This window comes from Pelodiscus sinensis, chromosome 4, assembly GCF_052426305.1.
Source record: "Pelodiscus sinensis isolate ZL-2025 chromosome 4, ASM5242630v1, whole genome shotgun sequence".
Lineage (NCBI taxonomy): Eukaryota > Metazoa > Chordata > Testudines > Trionychidae > Pelodiscus > Pelodiscus sinensis.
The window spans coordinates 24,100,215-24,121,982 of record NC_143055.1 but is presented as its reverse complement, the minus strand read 5'-3'; the positions used below and the strand labels follow the sequence as shown (position 1 = coordinate 24,121,982).

The following is a 21,768-nucleotide window of genomic DNA, read 5'->3' as shown; positions in this document are numbered from 1 at the left end:
CTGTGCTGTCACTAGACTTCTTAGCTTTGCCATCCCAATATGGTTGTTATTTAACCATGTCACTATAAGAAATGCCTATCAAATGTACATTGGGCCATCTTCCATTACTCAGAGGCACTTTCAACTCCCAAAGAAGAGCTCTATGTGGCACCAAAGCTTGTCTAATAGTGGTAGAGATGTAGCCGTGTTAGTCTGAGGTAGCTGAAGCAAAATGCAGGACAATGTAGCACTTTAGAGACTAACATGATGGTTTATTAGATGATGAGCTTTCGTGTCTCTCTCTCCAACAGAAGTTGATTCAATAGAAGATATCACTCCATTCAGACATCCCCAAAAGTTCTCGCATCCTTTGTTTCAATTCTGAGACAAATACTTATTATGTAATTAGAGCCAACCTTCAAATCTCCTCACAAACAGAGTCTAGTTTAGTTTGCCAAGCACTAAAACAAATACAGAATTTCAAACGTCATCGATATTAAAAAAAAAATCTTAATCACAGAAATGCTGACTGGATAAGAATCCAATGTGAAGCTCTGGCTCACTGTTAAAATAGGAGCTTGATGGTTCTTCAGTTTACAGTAATCCTAGGTTTTATCATGTAAATAAATTCAGTTTAAATGCTGTTCTGTTGTTTGACCTTGCTGAGGTATTTAGTCTGGATGCAGTAAAATAATTAAATACAAGGACAGAAACAGAGATATTTTCCACTGCATTTGTGTATGAAGTTCCCACAAAAGCTAGATACTGTGGGATTAACAAAGGAATCTAAAATAGACATAATCTTCCATTGAAGATAAAAATAACTGGATTAAAAATGCCAAACAACAATAAAACAAATAAAGAAACTAACATCAGTGTTTCCAAAATAAGAACAAAAGAGATGTGTGCATATATACACATACAGTATGTTTACTAGGGTATAGCATGACTAGAGGATCTGACCCAAACTCCACGAATCTATCAACTTCAATGGGCATAAAACTGGGGCAATATATAGTGTGTAACATCCTTCATGGTCTTCAAAGGAGGAATAATTTAATAGACTTGATGTTTCAGAAAATAAACAAATATCATACAGGTTGGACCTCACTGGTCTGGCACCCTCGGGACCTGACTGGTCCTGAACGAGGGGATTTGCCAGATCAGGGAAGGTCCCTCCCCTCGTGGCCGTGCTGCCACTGAGCGAGGGCTCCAGCCTGCCCCTGCTGCTGCCTCAGCCCCCCAGGGCTCTCTCCAGCCCCTCTATAGCCAGGGTCAGAGCACCATGGCCAGAGCTGCACAGCTAGGGCAGAGCTCTGCAGCGGTCTGGCTCTGCAGCTCAGGCAGGAGCTCTGCAGCCTGGGTGGAAAGGATGGGGCCAGAGCTCCTTGTCTGCTGCTGAGGCTGGAGTTCCTTGATCTCTGGCGCCAGAACATGGCTGGAGCTACGGGGCTGGGGACAGAGCCAGCGCTCCCTGGCCAAAATTCATACCAAAATTCAGGGCTGCAGGTCCACAGCCAAGGCCAGGCTAGAGCTCTCCAGACACTGGGGCCAGAACTTATCACCATGCCATCCATCCTTTTACACACACACACACACACACACACACACACACACACACACACACCCCTCCTGCCCCTCTGCCCCCCCCCACACACACCTCCTGCCCCTCTGCTCCCCTCCCCCACACACCCCTCCCTCTCTCTTCTTGGGCTCTGTGAGCCAGGGACATCTGTGGTCCATACCTGTTGCTGAACCAGGGAGTCCCGGTTAAGGGAGGTACAACCTGTATAAAAGGATTATATAACAAAACCTGCTCCATTGTTTTATTTGTGAAGCCTATTTTTTATATGAGAAACACAGATTACTTTAAAATAAATTTTTATTAACTCCTCTCCTAGTTCTGCCACTTTTTTTTAATGAATGCTCCTTTTTTGGTCACAAAATCAGTGACCGAGATTTTATTTCAGAGTCTCCCTTCCATGTAAAGCACCAATGTGGACTCATCAGCCCCTTCAGTTCCAAAGCAGTTTTGCCTGTCACCTTCATCATGTAATGAGGGGAGGGGAAGAGAGTGGCCCTAGATGACAGCCCAAGTTCATGCTCTCTCAGGATTTAACAGCTGTAAAAATACAGATGGCAGAAAGAACGGCATGTGTAAACCAGGTGGGCAAGTGCCTTTTTTTGTTTTGGATTTAAAATACAACTGCTTTCTCGAGCAATGCAAGCTGCAAACTTTGCTGTTCATTCTTCTGCTGTAAATAGTCACCACACTTATGACAGAGTAGTAACAGCGATATGCATGCATAGCATAAACGTAGCCAAGGATAAGCTATCCCAAGTCTGTGCCCATTCATTTCTCTCTCCTCAAAGAAATAAGTGTGCTGCTGGTGTCCAAATATTCCATAACAATAGGTGTCAAACAATGAACGCATATTTCCACCATGAGAAATTTGAACTGGTAAAGGTTTGAGGTCCTTATTTGAAAAATTAGATGAAAATACAGTTGCCCGCTAGCAGAAATTAAAGCTGGCATGGAAATTTCATAAAAGGAATTAAAAGGCAGCCTGGAAACTGGCCAAAAATAGATTGAAGCAGCTTTAGCAGCATGAAACAAGGAATCAGCAATACACAGAGGACTTCAAGAAAGAGATCCACATTAGGCTGAAATGGCTCAGCCAATCTTAGATGTGGCGAGGATAGTAAAAGTCATATAAAATACACATATTTTGGATACAGTCCAGACTAGGAACTGTAAGAGTGGACTTGAATCCAGGAAATTGAATTTAACCCCCTTTCCCAATCTTGTAGGATTACTGAAGTTTGACTCAGGGACATCTTCAACTCAATGTGAACACTAAATGTGGCATGCAGAGGAATTATAGACATATTGGTTCAAACACGAGATGCATTGGATCCACACCTTCTAAAATACTGGGAGAAAGCGATATGGTGGAAGATTTAATAAGTATAATTCTACAGAGGTATAGGCAAGATGAGCATTCACAACTTCTCCAATGCTGCTCAGTACACTTCCAAGGCTGATCAACAAAGATGATAGAAACAAAAGAAAAAAAATCAGTATTTCTTTTCTAATCCAGCTACGAAATAGCTTGCACTACTTTGGTGCAACACAACATTGACAAAGCCTGGCATCCTATACTATCAGTTACAGACATGAGGGGCTCTACTAGTAACATGAATCTGGAGTCGAATCTTTACCCAGTCCCTTGGATTCACTCAATTCTAGTGAACAAAAAACATAGCGAGTGGGAGTTTCAAAAGCACTCTGCGTTGGCCTAACTGCTCCAGATGAAATCAGTGGAGGAGTCCCAGCCCTCTTTCTAGATATAAAAAAAGAGGTACGTGTAGTCACTTAAAAGTTTTAAAGGACTTATTTGCTATGAACAGATGATTAATTGGCTGCTATAGCTGCGTTTTTTTACAATGGATCCTAAAAGTGGATGCCAGTGAGAAGAAGTGGATTCAGAAGACAAAAGATAATCACATCAGGAAGGATCAAGATCTTTGGTGACCGAAAGCTGCTAAAATAACTGCACGAGAATCATTTTTGAAAGACAGGGGAATGTTATTAGCTTTTGTGATGAGAATGTGCAAGCAGATTTAATATTTTGGCTGGTGCTATTATAGGAGTTATGCAAGTCTGATTTAAAAATCATACCTTGAATCTATGATCTTCAAACAGCTCAGGAAAAAAAGTGCTGCGAGGCATGCTCTTGGCAGCTTCTTTGCTACTTCTGAATGACACTGCGGTTCATGCTAAATCTTCTAAACAGGAATTAATGTTCTGTGATAAGCTCAAGAATATTGAAGCGAAATTGAACACAAAGAATCATGAGTTATTTCAGAAGCAGATCTCCTACTTATCATACAAACAGGATGGAAGACATTCACTGACAAATTACAATGGAAACAGAAGTTGTTTGGTCAACTTCCCAAAATCACAGATACACAGAGCTTTCTAATGCACCGTTCCTGTCACAACAAGAAGGTATTGGGCTTGATGCAGGAATTATTGAGTGAAAAGAAATCTATTGCCAAAAATTCAGTTTAAGGCTTAACAATACAGAAACATGACTAATAACTAATAAAATACAAATGTAACCAGTGCTTCCTGCAAGCTGTTCGCTTGAGCAGCCACTCAGGAGAAATTCAAATGCTGCTCTTCTGATTAGCGGAGTGCCCACAGCTAGGTTTTGTTGTTGTTTCTATTAATAGTTCACATTCACACATCTTCGTGCACATAAAATTTATTCCGCACAGACAGAAAAAAATCCACACGTGGATGGTAAAAATTAGAGGGAACATTGAAAGTAACCTTTATGATTGGTCAGACTGTAATCCAGTACTGGTGGAGTTAGAGAAGCATTGTTGGCTAACCCTCCTCCCTTTTTTTTCTTAATACATCTTTGTGTAGTAGGGAAGGTACCTGGTCACAGATTATCAGTGGCTTTGTTGCAAATGCAAAATAGAAAGAGAGGCAGAAATGGAACTGGAATGTTTCAGCAGTCTCAATTTCTGCAGAGATTTATTTAACCAATAAGGCATTTTGGCCAATAATAAAATCCATTGAAAATCTTTATTATGTCTATGGAAGCATAAATATGCATACACAGACCAATGGGTTTTTATGGGTTTTTATGTAAAAAGTGCCCACTGACAGCAAAGAATACCTCTTGGTAAATGAAGATTTTGCATGATAACTGTCTGCCCTTTTTTTTTTTTTAAACAAAGATGCAACTTAACTATGATTTTCACCTCAATAGTATCAACACCAAGCAACAAAGACCCAGCCTTTACAAGTGCCTGAATCTTGCAAATTGGTACGTTTAATTGAATCCAATGTTCTCTTCTGTTATGTAACATAGAAGGGAGCAAATATGCAGGAATGGTGGGATGATGGGGACGATCAAAAGAAAAAGGTGGATAAATGCTGTTATTTTCCTCCCGCTCCCCTCCACCAACATATAAACACATACCATCACTAAATTATAACATCAACATAGGAATTTAACACAGTGTAGAAGAGGAAAGAAATTGATACAGCAGCCATTAAATGAACCATTCCCCTTTCAGGGAAGCATAGCTTACAATGTGTCTTGCTTTGCAAGTCCCAGCTGGCCTGAGCAGCAATAAATCCCCTCCCTGCACGGTGTAGAATTGGCAGTAGCACCAGAATGGAGGTGTCTACCAAAGTGATATGCTGCAAGTGGGACAAGGGGACGGGAAAAGAGCACAGAGGCAGATGGAGTCTCCACGGTCAGCCAAAGATCTGCTGTGTCTGCTATCTTTTTCCCTTTAAGTATTAGCAGACATCCTTGAGCTCCTTCACAACACTGCTAGTCTCTCTTCTCTCAGCAGAAAAGTAGCAGACCTACAACTTTGTTTCCTCTCCATGTTTTTTTATGCTGAAGAGGAACTCAGGCTCGTGATACATAGCTTGGGACTACATGTAACGTTAATGAGAATTACACTCATGAACTTGAGGGAAAACTAAGCCCAGAGCAATTAATTAGGACACAGATAATTAGTTTGAATACAGTATAAACAGAGGAAATGAAACATTTAAAAACAAAGATTCTTTTTTCTTGCAGTCCATAAATACATGTTTCACTTTCCTGTGATCTGGGCTGGGGACATGGAATATGGCAAACAGGTGGTTTTGGGATTATCAGTTGGTTAAGGAGCGCGGCAGGTTGTTGGATTACCAGTTGTGAAGAAGTATTAGGATGACAGGTATATTGCTTATTTTTGGGTTTCTCTCTGTGCTGCTATTTCACTATGTAATCAAACCCCATACACCCTTGAACCAAGAACCAAGCTTGTTTGATGTTTTTAAACTGAAATAGCAACAAGAATGCAACAAAAAAAATGCTATGCACTACAGAATGTTTGTTCAAAGTTTTCAATGAGTGGCTCTTTAATGGTATAAAACCTGAATAAGTCAAATAAAATATTTAATATCCTCCATTATCTTCTGATAATTAAGTAAATACAAATCCCCTAGCTTCAACAAAAGCAGCAATTGGCTCACAGTACTCAGAGAATCAGGTCAACAATGACACCTCGTACAAAATTTCACCTGAACCATCACAGATAATTTTATGTGGGAATTACACTTCTCTCTCTCTCTAGTGGCTAGTTCACAGGATGAGCTCTCTATAATAGAGGTGGGGAACCTAAGACCTGGGGGGCCAGATGTGGCCCCTGGGTTGCCTGGATCTGGCCCCTGAGGCCTAGGGCCTCCCCAGCATTGGGGAGCCTACACTGACACTCCAGCCCCACCACCATCTCCCCAAAGTCCCAGCTCCTGTCTGATTTTTCTGTGGGTCAGTGGCTCTCAACCCAAAAAGGGTCCCCACCCCTGCTCTGCAGCTACCAGCTAAAATTACTGATGTAGTTCAAAGAAATAAGGCTTGTTCCGCTTAGCACTGTACGAGGAAGGTCGTCTTCAGTGGTGACCCTGCATAGCAGCTATTTGTGAAAAAGCCCAGATATTGTTGATTCTTACTAAAGAGAGCATGTAGCTAAACACTATTCAACTCCCCTTCAAACATTTTCAGAGACAAGCATTACTGTCAGCTACAAGGATGCTGGTTTGCAGGCTTCTGTGGGGTTTCTATATAGACTGAAACTCAGAAAGCTTTGTTACTCTGTGTGACTGCTGCTAGGCAGCATAGCAAATATACACAAACCACAGAGTTCTGTCGACAGAAGGTGTTATTGCCAATAGGGTTGCGTCTAGACTACAGGGTTCTGTCGACAAAGCAGCTTGCTTTGTCGACAGAACTCAATGTGTCTGGACGCTCTTTGTCGACAGAAGTTTTGTCGACAGATACTGTCGACAAAACTTCTGTCGACAAAACCCAGTAGTCTAGACGTACCCATATAGAAGTGTGGAGGAGCACACATTTCACACAGACAACCCCCAGAGAAGGATTTATTTAAGGGACTATAGCCAATGATTTTAGTTATTATTCATTTATTGGGTAATGTTATGATTATGTTGTAGCATATATATTCATTGTATGCCAATTAGAGTTAATTTATAGGGCTATAAAATAATAAGATAATTCCTATAAATAGTGAATTATATACTAGACATGAATAAGACAAGCTAAAATGAAAAAACCTATAGCTTGCAACAGACCTTAGCTAAACTATTTTTAGGCCTTAGAGACAAGAAATGATGACTTGAGTGTTGGGAAAATAACTTAATTCCTCTAACATTATGTCAGAAAAAGTACCAAGTGATGATATTGTGCAAAATTACCCAGAAGATTAATATCAGATCATAAAAACACCATAAAGGCATATCTGTCTCAGATAGTCTTAAACATGGGACACAGTCTTAATCGTGTTAGTGAGAATCAAAGGAACCTACCGAGCCTATAAAAAGAATGGGGTCCCTTAAGTTTCCACAGTTGACAAACCAGTAAGAGAAAAGAGGCTGGACATTTTCTGGACATGCAGAGAATCTGGAGTAGACAGCATCACAGTATAAAAAGGGGAGGTTCATAATGGGATATCTGAGCTCTTCTGGGAGATAGCAGCAGGAACCATCCCTCTATGGATGATCAACCCACAAGAGACCCATCAGACGCTTACGCTATTGTCAAGGATGTGAGTATAACTGTATTTGGAACTTGTGCGTCAGTCTGTGTAGAATGTCTTTATGCTTGGATAATCATAGCTTTAATTGTATCTTTAATACAACTTATAAAATAGACTAAACCTTGTACTAGTGAATGCATGTGTGGTCAGAACCTTAGGTCTTCATGTGCTCCTAGAGCAGCAGTTAGTAGATCAGGATCTACCAGTAGATCTTGGAGTTTCTGACAGGTGATCCTTACTGGTTTGGCCTGAAAGCTCTCAAGCACTGGCACTTCAGTTGCCCCTCCACCCACTGTCATGCTGCTCCTGTTCTCTGCCTGGGAGCTTCCCCCAGGAGCCTCCTGCTTCCTATACAGGATGTGGGAGGGAAAAGGGGGCAGGGTGCTGATGTCAGGGTGTCCCTCCTCCCCCAACTCCTGTACCCTATCTCACACAGAGAGAAGGGGATGGAGGGAGCTTGGCAGTGCAAATCTCTGTCACTCTCAGACACTGTGTGTGTGTGTGGCATTCTCACAAACACACACTGTCCTTCACTCTCATCTCCTGACCCAACACATACATGGGGAAGTGGCTTGTTGTTACTTCTATTACTGCTTGCAGAGTGTGTTAGTTTTGGGTTTTGACTGGTCTGTGCATTTCATAATTTTCATTTCTCTCTTACACTTAAATTTAATTCTTTGAGTTGTGAGTTCGAACATGTCTAACCTGGTGAGGCTGGAGTCATTATCCTTGTGGTAACTGCTGCTCCTGGACGTGGCTGCCATGTCCCTGCAGTCCCTGAGAGAGGCAGAGCAGGGAGTCTCCACATGCTGTCCTTGCCTCCAGCCCCCACTCCTGCAGCCCCCACTGATCAACAACACAGAACTGTGGCCAGTTGAAGCTGTGGGCTCAGTGCTTGTAGAGGAGAGGCAGCACATGGTACCATGGAATCGTTGCTGTCCATGCCAACTGCTTTCAAGAGTGGTGCAGGGCCAGGGCAGCAGTAGGCCTGTCTTAACTCTACTGCTCCACCACCCGTAAGCCGTCTCAATTAAACAGTGCCCAGCCACAGCCTGCTTCCTGAACCCCTGTCCTAGCCTTGAACCTGCTCCTGCACTCAGCCTCCTGCCCCAGACGTAAGTGCCCCTGCACCCAAACTCCTTCCCAGAGCTTGCACCCTGAACCCCCCATATCTCTATCGCCTGCCCTGGGCCAAGCCTGGAGCCCCCCCCTCACACTCCAAACCCCTTAGCCCAAGATCAGAACCTGCACCCCAACCTCCTACCTAGCCAGGTGAAAGTGAGTGAGGATGAGGGGTGAAGGGGAATGGAGTGAGAAGGGTGAGGCCTTGGAGAAGGGGTGGAGCAGGGGCAGGGCCTCAGAAGGGGCAGGAAGGAAGTGGGGCAAGGTAGATCTTACATTGCACTTAAATTGAAAAAGCGATCTTGTGGTTAAAAAGGTTGGAGACCACTGTCCTAGAGACTCTAAATTTAAAGCAAATAACTGAGGTGACTTTCACTCTGTTCAGATTGGAGCTTTAGACACTAGGGATGTAAAATTTTGATTAGTCGATAAGGCCACCTGCTCAGTCACCCCTGCCGGAGCACCCTAGAATACGTTTGGAGCTACAGCTCTGCCCAACTGCAGGCCAAAGCCCCGTTTATAGCCCTGCCATGCTTGAGGGCTGGGTTTATAATTTAGTACTGCTCCATTTTAACCACCAGCCAGAGCCCAGATTGTTTGTGGCACCTTGGATTAATGATTAACAAATGAGGGATTTATTAGACAAGAGAAAAGCAATCAATTTTTAAAAACTGAATCCTGATTAACTTTAAACTAGTACCTACCATAGCACTCAGAATAAACTGTAGCTGTCAATGACATCAACATAATTGTAGGATAGTGTTAGTCTTGAGATTTGTGTAAATTTAGTGTCAGTATGCACAATCAAACCACTCTTAATGGCTATGCAGGTAAGCAGTAAATGCAACGATATAATGCAGGAATTGAGACATCAGTTCTATTTGGATTTGAGATAAATTGCAGCAAGAAGATATTAAAACTAAGGGAAATTCTGTGCTTTGCTTTCTTTAGCAGCCATGTTGATAATTAAAAGTCATGCCAATGTAGTACTATATTAGCAAGACAGATTTTTTTGTCTGTTGCTACAATAAATGTGTATGTAGGAAAGAGAAGGCAGTACAGATCCAAAACCTCTGTTGAACAAATAATTCACAAAAGCCAGTGAACTGCATGACATGTGTTGTGCTGAAGGATTTCATTAAGGTAGTCTGTCCCTTGATGTACATTTTTACAACTGAATTTGCTGTAGTTCAAGTAGCCAAAAATGGCATCTTATTTATTTGCATCTAAGATCCAGAAAATAGTCTTGGCACAAACAAACCTGCAAAACAAAATTCTCTATTTTAACATACAACATATAGTAGTTTTGTAGGGCTGCAGCATGACATCACCCTTTTATTAAATAATATCTACCAATGTGACATTATGTGTGTAACCTCATGATTGTGGCCCATTTTTTATGAATGGGATTTGGATTAACATTAGTAACCTTTTAAGAATTGCCTTTGGAGGACCTGTTGTAACTTTTTATTTACACACACACACACACACACACACACACACACACACATATACAATTTTTAACTTTGTACTTCCTCAAGTCTGTTTAAAGTTAGGTATGTGTCTATGTAAATGTTTGAATGTAGGGGTGTGTGTAAAGCAATTAGTCCCTGACACAAGCCTGTCTGGAGACCAACTGCCAGCACCACCTTGAGAGTGAAGAACAAGGCAAGTGAGCCCTGCAGAAGAACCCACCCAAGAAAGAGAGACAAAAGCTCCATCAACAAAAGAAGATCAAAGACCCGTCTGCTGTTAACTACTGATTCATGGTCATACATGTCCTGGGGCAGTGGGGCAACATAAGCTCTATGGCTAAACACATAAAAAGAAGGGTGCAAAAGTACAGAATTGGGTCTTTTGGTTCTACAATCATCCTCTAGAAGCATTATTGCACACTGATACAACCCGGCTCCCCTCCTCATCTCTAGACTACCTGACCCATGGACTACATGAGCAACTGAGACTGGTAATTATATCCCATCTGTAGAACTGTGTGTATGTGTGGATAATTTTAGCAGACAGGGATAGTAAATGAATTCTGCCTTCACAATAAATGTAGTGTATTGCCTTATCTGCCTAACAAGATTCTGCTCGTTCTATTTCTACAACAGTTTGCCTGCTTTTCATTACTGAACAAGAATTGTGCAATTCTAACATGGGATAAACAGGATAAAGAAAATGTATACTAATGTAAAGACCATTAGAGTCACAGCATGTCCTAAGCATGCCCAAATCTACAGACTGTACAGGAAGGTACAGGTCAAGGAAGATGATTAAGCATAACTGGAAACTACAATGCACGTCAGCCAAAATATTTTCTTATTTAAAAATAGAAGGCTCTGCAACAAACTCTGCTGTAATTTTCAGATTACCCTAGAGAATTGAATCATCTACTGTACTATCAATTCCCTGCCCAAAAACAACTCTGATATCAATCAATCAATAAATAACATCTTGTCTTAGAATAAATTCTCTCTTCAAAGCCCTATTCACATGGGTGAATTAAACAGAGCCAGAGAAGTCAAGGATCTAGAAACCACTAATGACACAGTAATGTAATGTTACAGTCATGATTGATTATCTTTTTATGACTGCAATAAAGATACTCTGTTCTTTTTCTACTATAAAATATTCAGTGTTATTTTATCATGTTTCACATCTTAAATTCATATTAGGACCCTATTGAATATACTCTATATTCACCATTTATATATATATATAATACATTACTGAGCTAAATTAAGATGGAAAATACAATGCAAGGTATGTTTTCCTTTTCATAAAGATGCATACATATGCTGTATAAACTACTCCTGCAGTGAACAATGACAGCTGCTCTACTTGCACTATGTTCTTTAGTTTTACATTATTCAGTGCTTTTGAACTGTCAGTTTCAATTAGAAGAAAATCTACAAAGCTTTCATAGATCAATATTTCATATCCATTTTATACATGCACTGTTGACCTCTCGCTTCAGATTTCATGACAAATGTTGGGATTTTTTAAAAAATTACAGAAACAAACAAGCGACCTTTTTCTCACTAAGGTACCTGTTGCCAGTTCTGATAACTGGAAATTTACATTTGGGCTCCTTACTTGCATTATTGTAAGGATCATGATTGTGGAACTGGTAGAACTTGGTTATTCTATTGTGTCAGTTTTTTATATTAAATAGTTCCCTCTTAGTCATCTCCTTCCCCACTTTAGTATCTCCACACTGAATATTAGCTACATCTTAATCTCTCATACTTCCTACAAAGGATAAGATGTTCATATTCATGCACACAGACAACTAAATTTACCACTTCCTAAAAAAAATGTGATGTAGCATTCTAACTTAGTAGTATTAAACCCACTTTTTGCAGATGTACAAATATAAGATAGAAAGTCCTGAAGAATCACTCTCCCCCCACATCACAGTAATAATATGTAGGGACACTACTTTCTCTAGCCACAAGCTTCGAAGATTCAATTGACGCCCTCAAACATTTCACAACAAAGTGCATTTGAAATGCTCTCTTGGGTATAACAAATGACCAGCTGCTATACTAAGGGTGCGTCTAGACAGCGGCACTGTTTTGGGATACTTCTGGTGTCCAGAAATAGTGTTTTCTGCGTATTGACAGTGCACCCATTATTTCAAAATAATGGGCATGCTATTCCGTCGTCCCTGTAAATCTCATTCCACAAGGATTAAGGGACTGTTTACCAAACCTTATGAATAAGAGTGTTACAGGTCTTAGCCTCTACATGGATAGAATAAATGTTGTCTAACCAAAATGTTTCAGAGCCATCCAACATAGTCACTTGATCGAGATCTTGGATGAAAGATTGATTGGATCCACTGCACACAGCATCATCCAAGAGCATAACTGGGAGTTCTGAGGTTGACCTTAGGGTTTACCCCCTATTCATTGCTGATGTGAGAGAAAACAAATACAATAATGAATAAGGATTAGTAAGAACATCCACAGTTAAATAAAAGTCATTTTTAAAAGGTCTATAAACCCTCAATCTCGAATTACTGTCCCCTGTGGGACATTTTATCCTATCCATCAGATCTTCCTTTGATGCAACGAGTACTAGCCACCTTCAAAGGCAGGATAATGGACAAGTTCCAATCCCAGTACAGCAATTCCTACATGCCTCTATTTAATAGATATAGACAGCCTGGGGCACTGGACCTGGTGTAAGATCTGAGGCTTAAACCACAGTCAGCAAAGTCAGACCACACTAGAAGCATAAGTCAGACCCTTTCATAAAGCAGATGCTTGCTTACAAGTTCACTAACCAGTACGTGAACTTGGCCAAAACACAGGTATACCTAGGAAGTACTAGGTACAGGGTATTCACATAAAATTCACAGAAGGTTAGGACAGGTACATTCCAACATAGAGATATGGCATAAACACAATCCTGAGAGAGGATACACTGACCCCAAGTATAGACAAGGGTAGGAGGACAGAAAGACAGATGGAAATGTTTTGTTCAAACCAGGTATAATGTGTAAGACTGGTAACCACATCAGGAGTGTAAATACATAACTTGTAAACATCAACATATACAAGAGAGATCCTTTGTCCAGCCAAGGGGTAAGCCGAATGTTCACTGCTGACAGAGCTGGGTCCATTATCATGGGCACACATGTATAAGTGTACCAGTACCACATTTCATCGGCAATAAACCTGGCTGAGCTTCTCTGCCAGTGAACAGTGTCTATGGGTTTTCCGGGTAGTGCAATCAAAGCCTGCTATCTGGTAGGGCAGGTACAGTATACAACGCCTCACTTACCAGCCAATTGACAACAGTAGGTATAGAAATATAAGCAGAAGACTCGCTGGGGACCATCCCTTCATCAAATAAGGAAAATCTTTTCTGTATTAAGGCAATTAATAACTATCTTACATATAAATTCCTTCCTGGCAGATGAAGATGGATAATTTCCTCCACCTGGGATTAAACAGGAATAGATATTGACTACTCAAAGTAAGGGCTAGACAAGACAAACATCCTGTTTTTTTGCATGTCATGCTTCAGTTTTCCTCCAAAAATATTTATCAAACCATTGCCTTGTTGCCAACATGTACAACCTTTTACATTAAATGGGCATTTTCATGCCATACACTAAATATTTGTTTAAAATGGTTATAAATATGGTCCACTAATATTCTATATGTCATTACTAATAATTCACATATTTCAGATAAGGATGTATTAACCTCTTTAAATGCAGTAACATGGTGACCTCCTTTTTATAAAATCTAAACTATATGGGAACAAATTCTAGAACTCTATCATTTGACTATATAAATAGGTGCATGTTAAAGGCCAGATTCTGCCCTCAGTTTTTCCATGCAACTATGATGACTTCAAAAAGACATGTAGGGTCATATTTAAGTCAAGAGTGCAGTCCCACTTCTGCAAACAATGCAGTACAACCAACCTTTCCGTGCAGACTCTTTCTGCCAGAAATGGGACTGATCTCCAAGGGGACCATTAGAAAGTGCCACTGCTGATTTAGAGGCAAAGAGAAACAAAAGTGCTGATCACATATTCTATTGTTAATGTGTTTTGAGATTAAAAAGCTTGAAAATGTGATAACTACAAGTTAAACAATACCAGAAGGCAAATAAAAATCTCAAACTTTCATTTAAAAACAAACAAACTATGTTTTCGGGCCACTCTCATTATTTTTGTGGGTCTGCCACATGGATTTAACTCTTGGGGTTGGCAACACCACCAACTTCCTGAAAAGTTTTCTGAGAACCAATTCTCCAGGTAACCTTCGTTTTGGAGAGGTTTCCCCCAGACCTTTTCCCTCCTCTTGCCACAGAGTTTTGTAGGCAATGTGCTAAGTTTCAACTGGACATTTGAGCTAAGATGAGAAAATAGCCAGTTAATGCTGCCTGTAATGCCATTAACATAAACTAAAACCTACTTTCCAGAAGAACCTTGACAACCCAAACACGAAGTTTTTAAAATGACCTATATTCTAAAAATGAAGGTAAATCATAACTAACCCAGATAATTAAATGTGCTATAAATAATGCTGCTTGGAAGATCTACTTTGGCATTAAAGGTGGCAAAAATAAAGGCTCAAATCTTGTGTGATTTACTTATACCAGTAGTACCACTCAAGTCAACAGGTTCAATAGCATGAGTAGAATGAGCCAAATTTGTCAGGTAGTTTTTATACAAAAGGTCTGAATTTGGATGGCACTTGGTCATTTAGCTTTATATCAGTACTGTTATCGGTCCACTGAAGTAAAGGGAGTGGTGTGAAACGATTCCATAGTTAACTTCAGATGTCCTCTTGATCGTTGTTGATTTATTTTCTCTAAGGAGAAGAGAGGGGAAAATGCATAAAAGGTCAGAAATATCTTCTTTCTTTAAATGGATTTAGATTGCTGTATGGGGTGGCAGACATAGAAGTGAAGATTGAGAGAGTCTTTTACAGCAGTTTTAAATGTCTGAAAACAGAAGAAAAAAATAAAATATGTGGATTCAAATATATCAAAACAATGGGTAATTTTTTAAAATGTTCTAAACAAAAAGCAAGACTTTTTTATGTTAAATTAACTGGGTTTTAAAACCTCTGTTTGATCTAGTTTCATGGCAACATGGGTAGATAAACAATAAATGTATAAAACCTTATTAAAAAAAACCCAAGAGTTGTTTTTGTCAAAACAACATTGCATGCCAAATTATACTCAGTATTAATTTCATTTCTTTGCCTGAATGTTCTGTGTTAATTTATGCGTGGTCCTGAAGAGTGATAGAATAATGTGTGTTGATTGTTGTTCCCCTGGGACTTTTATGAAGGAGAAATGTTATCTTAGGAAGCTTTTTCAATGACCAACATCTTTGATATAAACACTATAATACCCCTTTCTATATTTTAACAGAGCAACATTAGTGAGATATTAGAATTACTAGTGGTTCTATTTATAGGACTTTAAAACTGATGTTCCTCGAGAGCCTGGTGGATTTCAGAGGACAATGATTTATTCCTTACTTCCTGCCAATGAGCCATGTGGTCTTTTAATGTATATCATAATCTCTGAGGTGTGGAGTTGATAAGATAATGTAGAAAAGGAGAAGAGCTGTATGTCAACTTTTCCCACTTCAACCTTTTCCTGGAGATGTGTTACACTAGACAGAGGTGCTAAAGAAACACTTCCCTATACACGATTTCTCTGCTCACCCCTTCTTCATGTTCAAATCAATAAAATATGTCAGCAGGATTTCTGATCATAAAGACAATATAGCGAGAGGTGACATTCTTGTTTGAGGATTATTTTGATCGGATTCAGGCAGGTCAGTCCACATGCAACTATGATTGAAGCACATTACTACCTTCTGCTCTAAACATCAACTGAAGCTAAAAAGTGAGCCACACACAGTCAATAAGTGATTCAGCAGTGCACATAGCAATGCTAACATGACAATTTTCAAAAAAAATCCACATATTAGAACATACAAATGTATTTTACAAAATTCAGAAGGCCCTTAGCAAAACTACTGAACATATAAAAACGTTCTCTGTCTTCTCGAAGTTTTCATCCCAATGAGGCCCACAACTGCACCAAACATGCATTAAAAACCTCAACATGTAATTCACTGCACTAGTCATGTGATGCATTTTGTAACTATGATATAAATTTAGGAGTTAAAGTTTTCAAATATTATTTTAAACAATCACACCTCAAGGATAAACAAGTAAACAAAGCATCTTATAAACTACAAAACATGAACCAAAACACACAGAAGAATTCAGGAAAACATGAACCAACAAAGCAAGAAATACCCTATAGACAAGATTATCAAATGATTCTCATGGCCAATGGTACCGCTGAGAAAGAACAAACAATAGTGTTTTATTATTTTGTCTTTGAAAATCTGCTTTGTATTCCTCCTGCAGATAAATAATCCTGCTGTGCTCTGCATCCTGAAAAAATGCATATCACAAATAAGCAAGCGAATCTCAGCAGATCAAATTTTAGGATGCAGCATGACAGCATTAGATGACTGAACGCAGATCAAATGACGACACAACCCTGAGATTAAGACTCAAGTTGCATTGATTGAATATGATAAATATGCTTCTATTACACAAGGCTACACTTAAAATGTTGTTGCAAAACACTTAAAACTACACACACACACACACACACACACACAATACATATTCTCAAGTCCATGACCTATAAATAGGCATACATTTCTTCTGTTCAATCAATGGCATGATAACCTATTTTTACAACCAACTTTTCAGCAATGTAACATGAAGCTGTACAGTCGTATGAACCAAGATATTTATTTACCTGTCTGGAAGGTAAGTTGGCTGTCAGTGTAAAATATCTGTCACCTGCAGGAGCCTCCTCTTTTATGTAACAAGCCCATCAGCCATTGAAAGGCTCAAACTGCAGTTCTCTCTTTTCCTCTAATCCTTTGCAGGTACATAGGGGCTGGGAGGAAGCCACTAGTATTCCAAACATTATGTATACATATTGCTTCGAGATTTATACAGTTCTCAAGGAAACAAATAACCCAGCAATTCCTTTAATGTTCTGACTACAACTGTCAAAATTAGATGCACAACCTTTTCAACTGCCAATATAGTTCACATTAGGGATTATTTCTGAGTTTTGAGCTACCAAGTCTTTTTGTTGTTGTTAAACAATCACTTGTTTCTGATCTTTTCCTAGGCATCTGCTAGACATGCATTGCTAGGTGTTGCATACTTCACTAGCACAGATCGATCATAGTGTAACAACACCCTCTCTAACCCATGTGGGTCAGTATATTGTGGTATCATGACAGAACAACAAATTGCTGGGTTTAACAAATCCAAACTGATTCTGTACCTTCTACTACCCCCCCCCCCAAATTTAAACACGCATTCAAACATGGCAGTACATCCTTTGCTTAGAAAGCACAGATAGTCAAGAGCAGAGGAAAAGAATAATGACAACATTTATGTTACCTTCTGTCACATAGTTGTGGTCTCGGAGAAAGCTGTGGTTAATTTTTCGTGTGTCCGTGTCCTCGCCCATTTACAGCAGGATTACTCAGCATGCCTATCCGCAGTGGACTGATAGAATCAGCAGAGGTCGTCACAAGAGCACCATCCATGCTGCCACTGCCTAGCAGAGGCGGAGAACAGACTGGGCTACTGAGCACAGCATAATGAGAGCTAGTGATGCCACAAAGATTTGGGAGGGGTGGAAAATAAATAAGTACTAATAATAGCAAAAAAAAAGAGAAAAACTCCAATAAATTAAGAATGCACAAAAACCCACCCCACAACAGGAGGGGAGGGGACTGTGCAGAGAAGCTACAAGCACTTTTCCTGCAGTTAAAGGATAACCCAATTCTTTAGTCACGTCCTCCTTAAACAAGCTCCCATGCAGAGTCTGCTCCAAGTGCTTGCTGCTGTGGAATCTTGCCGGATGCTAAGAAAGTGGTAATCAGCGTACTGCAGCAAAGGCTGCCTGGTGAAGCTCTGTGATTGCTGTTGCTGCTGCTGCTACTGCTGTCATATGCCTGTGCTGCATCAGAGCCGGCCCCTCCCAGTCAGCCTCTCACTACCCAACCACACAACATCTGCATGTAGTAAAGTGAAAAATGAGACTGCAGGTAATTATTTCAGCTCTTCTGCTGGAGAGATGGGCAATGAAAAATTTAAATGGAAGGGGGGGACTTCAGGCTGCTTAAAGAGATTTGCATTGACATATTCCACGCCAGCATGAAGGTACGATTTGGTACTGGTCAATACTATCATAATCAGCAAAAGCAACAATCATTCAGACTCAGTGTCAGCATGTATAAACACCAGTGAACCACTGTAACAGCTGCCTGTGAAAAAATAACTGTTACAAGATCAGGCAATCTAAGGAAAATACAAGATGAAACAGACCCAATTTCAGAGTTTGTCTGCCACAGTTCTATACTAAAAGGCAAATTATAATGTATACAAACAATAAAAAGCAAGAAGGTTTCTTAGCAACTTGATAGCACAGGTAGGGAGAAGCAAATACAGGCAATGCTAGTGGATTACACATATGGAGGGAGTTCCTTAATGCTGCTGTTCCCCCCCCCCTGTATTTTTTCCCCCAGCCTGAGAAAGGAATGCCGAGAACGACCCTCTTCGGAAGTGAGGCACAGTGTCACTGAAAAAAATGCTATTCATTTGCAATGTAAAATAATGTCCTTTTGCCAAAGCCATTTAAACAAATGCAGTGACAGAGATTCATGTTGCTGAACCGTTTCAAGTGAGCAGGCCAGCCACATTCTTCAAACTTTTGGGCAATCTGACCAGTTCCCAGCCCAAGACCTTAGATATACTAAATACTTGTTTGTTTTAAAAGACGAGTATTTGAAACACCACTGTAAATACACAGATCTAAATAAAACAAATGCCTGAGCACCAGAGTCCAGGAAGAAGGAGGGATTACCAGTCACAAAATCCACCCTCCAGTGGGCAGGCTTATTGTTTAGCCACTGGACTTTAAAAGAAATCTGAGTTCCAGAACTGCTACAGGCTTAGTGTGACATGGTAAGGTCTCTGCATCTCAAGTCCTCTTTTGTAATTAAGGCCTAGTCTAACTAAGCCTCCCTACCCCTTTTCCCCATCAATCCAAAATACGCAACTTATCTACGCAAATAGCATAGCTGAAGTTAGTCGACCTACCATGGTGACTTCTATGTGGTAAGGTCAGTAGCTAATGCTCTCCCATAAACTCTGACTACTCTTCCCATCCTGGTAGATTACTCGAGTCGATGGGAGAGCCCTTGGAGATCAATTTAGACATGATAAATCGACTGTCAATGGATCGATCACTGCCACATTGATCCACCGTGTAGTTACCACCAGCCCTAACAGGGCAGTTGTACAGGATAAATTCACTAGCAGTCTGTGAGGGCCCCTAACAATACTGATAGGGCCATATAAGCAGGCAGAAAGATTAGTGCTATATAAGCCACTATTTGGAATCACTGGGATAGATAATATTAATAATCAGGTTCTAAAGATTTCAACAGCGAGTAAATGAAACCAAGACACCTTATCACTGATTAATCACAAGCTCATGTTCCAATCAGCCTGCCTCCCCAGCAGTGTCCAGCTACTAGGAGATAGGAGGCAGCTTTTATGCAGTCCTCTGTCTCCCAACTCTTTCCCAGTTCATTTTGGTCAGAGGGGAGCCTTGCACTGCCTTCACTACAGGTAACAGGCCCTTAAAGGTAGTCTCCAGACTCCTTCCCCAATCACCAGGCCCAGCACCAGGAGGTAGGGGAAGGAGAGAAAGGAGGCAGTTGCCCCAGGGCACGGTGATTCAAAAGGGCCTGGGACTCCTCTCTGTCACTGATGCTACTGCAGTGGTGTCTGGAGCTTGAGACCCTTTAAAAGGCACTGGAGCACTGCACTGTGCACCCCATGCAGCTCTAAGGGCTGGTGGGGGGATAGCACCATGCTCCGGGTGGCTCTGAGGGCTGGCTGTCCAAGTCCCACCACTTCTGCCTTAGGTCTCACCACTTCCAGGAGTGCGGAGCTCCTCCCCACCCACACACCATGCTCAGGGGCCTGCAGAGGTTGTCAGCACCCCTGCCAATCACCATTCATTCCCAGGACCCTTAGGTCAGTATGTGTGTCTACTGGAACCTTCCAAACTCTTGAAACTCTTGAGGTGGAGAAGGTGGGCAGATCACTACACACTACTGCCCTCAGAGGTAGACTGCTCCATCACAAGACTCTCTTCCCCTTTATTTACCACACTGACCCTAAAAATGGCCATTCCAGGAATGCCGTGTCTGCATCTAAAACATCAATTAAAACCACAACATTAACAGAAATGCTGGCATTTGCCAAGGGGCTTTGAAGCATGGCATCACAAATGATGCAGGCATCACCACCAACTTGCAAAGAGAAAACAATTCTAACCTAGCCTCCATACAGTCTAACAATTACCTTGAACAGCAAAAATATACTTGAATAAAATATGCATTTTCTATCTGTGCCAGAAAAGGGTCCTCTTGTAGTTTAAGCACTGAAGTAGGACTCAAGCAATCTGAGAGTCTCCAGCTATGTTCCCATACAGTGCCTAGCACATCAGAAAATAAGAATAGTCCAGCCGTTAAGATACTGGCTCAGGATTTGACAAATGATTTGCTGCTCAACTAGGTTCCCTATTTTACTTTGTAACAAGGTCATTTGATCTCATCTTAACTCAGCTGCCCATCTGTAAAATGGACATAATAGTACTTTCCCAGCCCTTCCCATTAAAAAGTGATCAGACACTACAGTAATAAGAGCTATATAACCATCTAAGGGCTCGTCTAGACTACATCCCTCTTTCGAAAGAGGGATGTAAATGAGCCCGATCGAAAGTGCAAATGAAGCGGGGATTTAAATATCCCGCACTTAATTTGCATATTCACGTCAGATCGCGGTTTTGAAATAGGGCATTTCGAAAGTGAAACCGCAGTCTAGACACAGTTCTTCCGGGAAAATTTTTTTTTTCAAAAATCCCGTACTCCTCATTTTTTCAGGAGTACGGGATCTTTCAAAAAAAAAAAAAAAAAAGAGGGTGGGGATTTTTTTGTTTTTGTTTTTTTTTGTTTGTTTGTTTTTAAAGAACCGCGTCTAGACTGCGGTTTCACTTTCGAAATGAAATGCCCATTTTCAAAACAGCGATCTGACACGAATATCCAAATGAAGCACGGGATATTTAAATCCCCGCTTCATTTGTACTTTCAATCGGGCTCATTTACATCCCTCTTTTGAAAGAGGGATGTAGTCTAGTCAAGCTCTAAGATAGAACAGTCTCCCTGACCGCAACTGCAGCCTCTCCTAGAATAATACAAGGAATAGCAATCAAATTCCTCTAATACAGCAGTTCCAAAACTTCTTTGATTGTGCACCTCTTGTGTCTCTGCTAGCTTCTGCCTTCCTTTCCATCCAACCCATACAAGTACATATACCAATATGCACAGCAATGGTGCTACATTTGAATCATTTTCAGTTTTTTATTT

At 40.6% G+C, this 21,768-nt stretch overlaps 1 protein-coding gene across 5 annotated transcripts in view; it reads right to left on the bottom strand.

Annotated features, from left to right (window-relative positions):
• The window catches only part of PPP2R2C (protein phosphatase 2 regulatory subunit Bgamma), a 271,511-nt gene that overhangs the window by 180,862 nt on the left and 68,881 nt on the right, over window positions 1–21,768 (bottom strand). For 2 of the 5 annotated variants that reach the window (XM_006128215.5, XM_006128214.5), the window contains exon 1: window positions 17,723–18,277. The exons of the other annotated variants lie outside the window; for them this stretch is intronic. Coding sequence is in view for 1 of the 2 variants with exons in the window: in XM_006128214.5 (XP_006128276.1) it covers window positions 17,723–17,792 (70 nt within the window). In the remaining variant the exon portion in view is untranslated. Of the gene's footprint in view, window positions 1–17,722; window positions 18,278–21,768 lie in introns of those variants that run through there. 5 annotated transcript variants of the gene reach the window in all.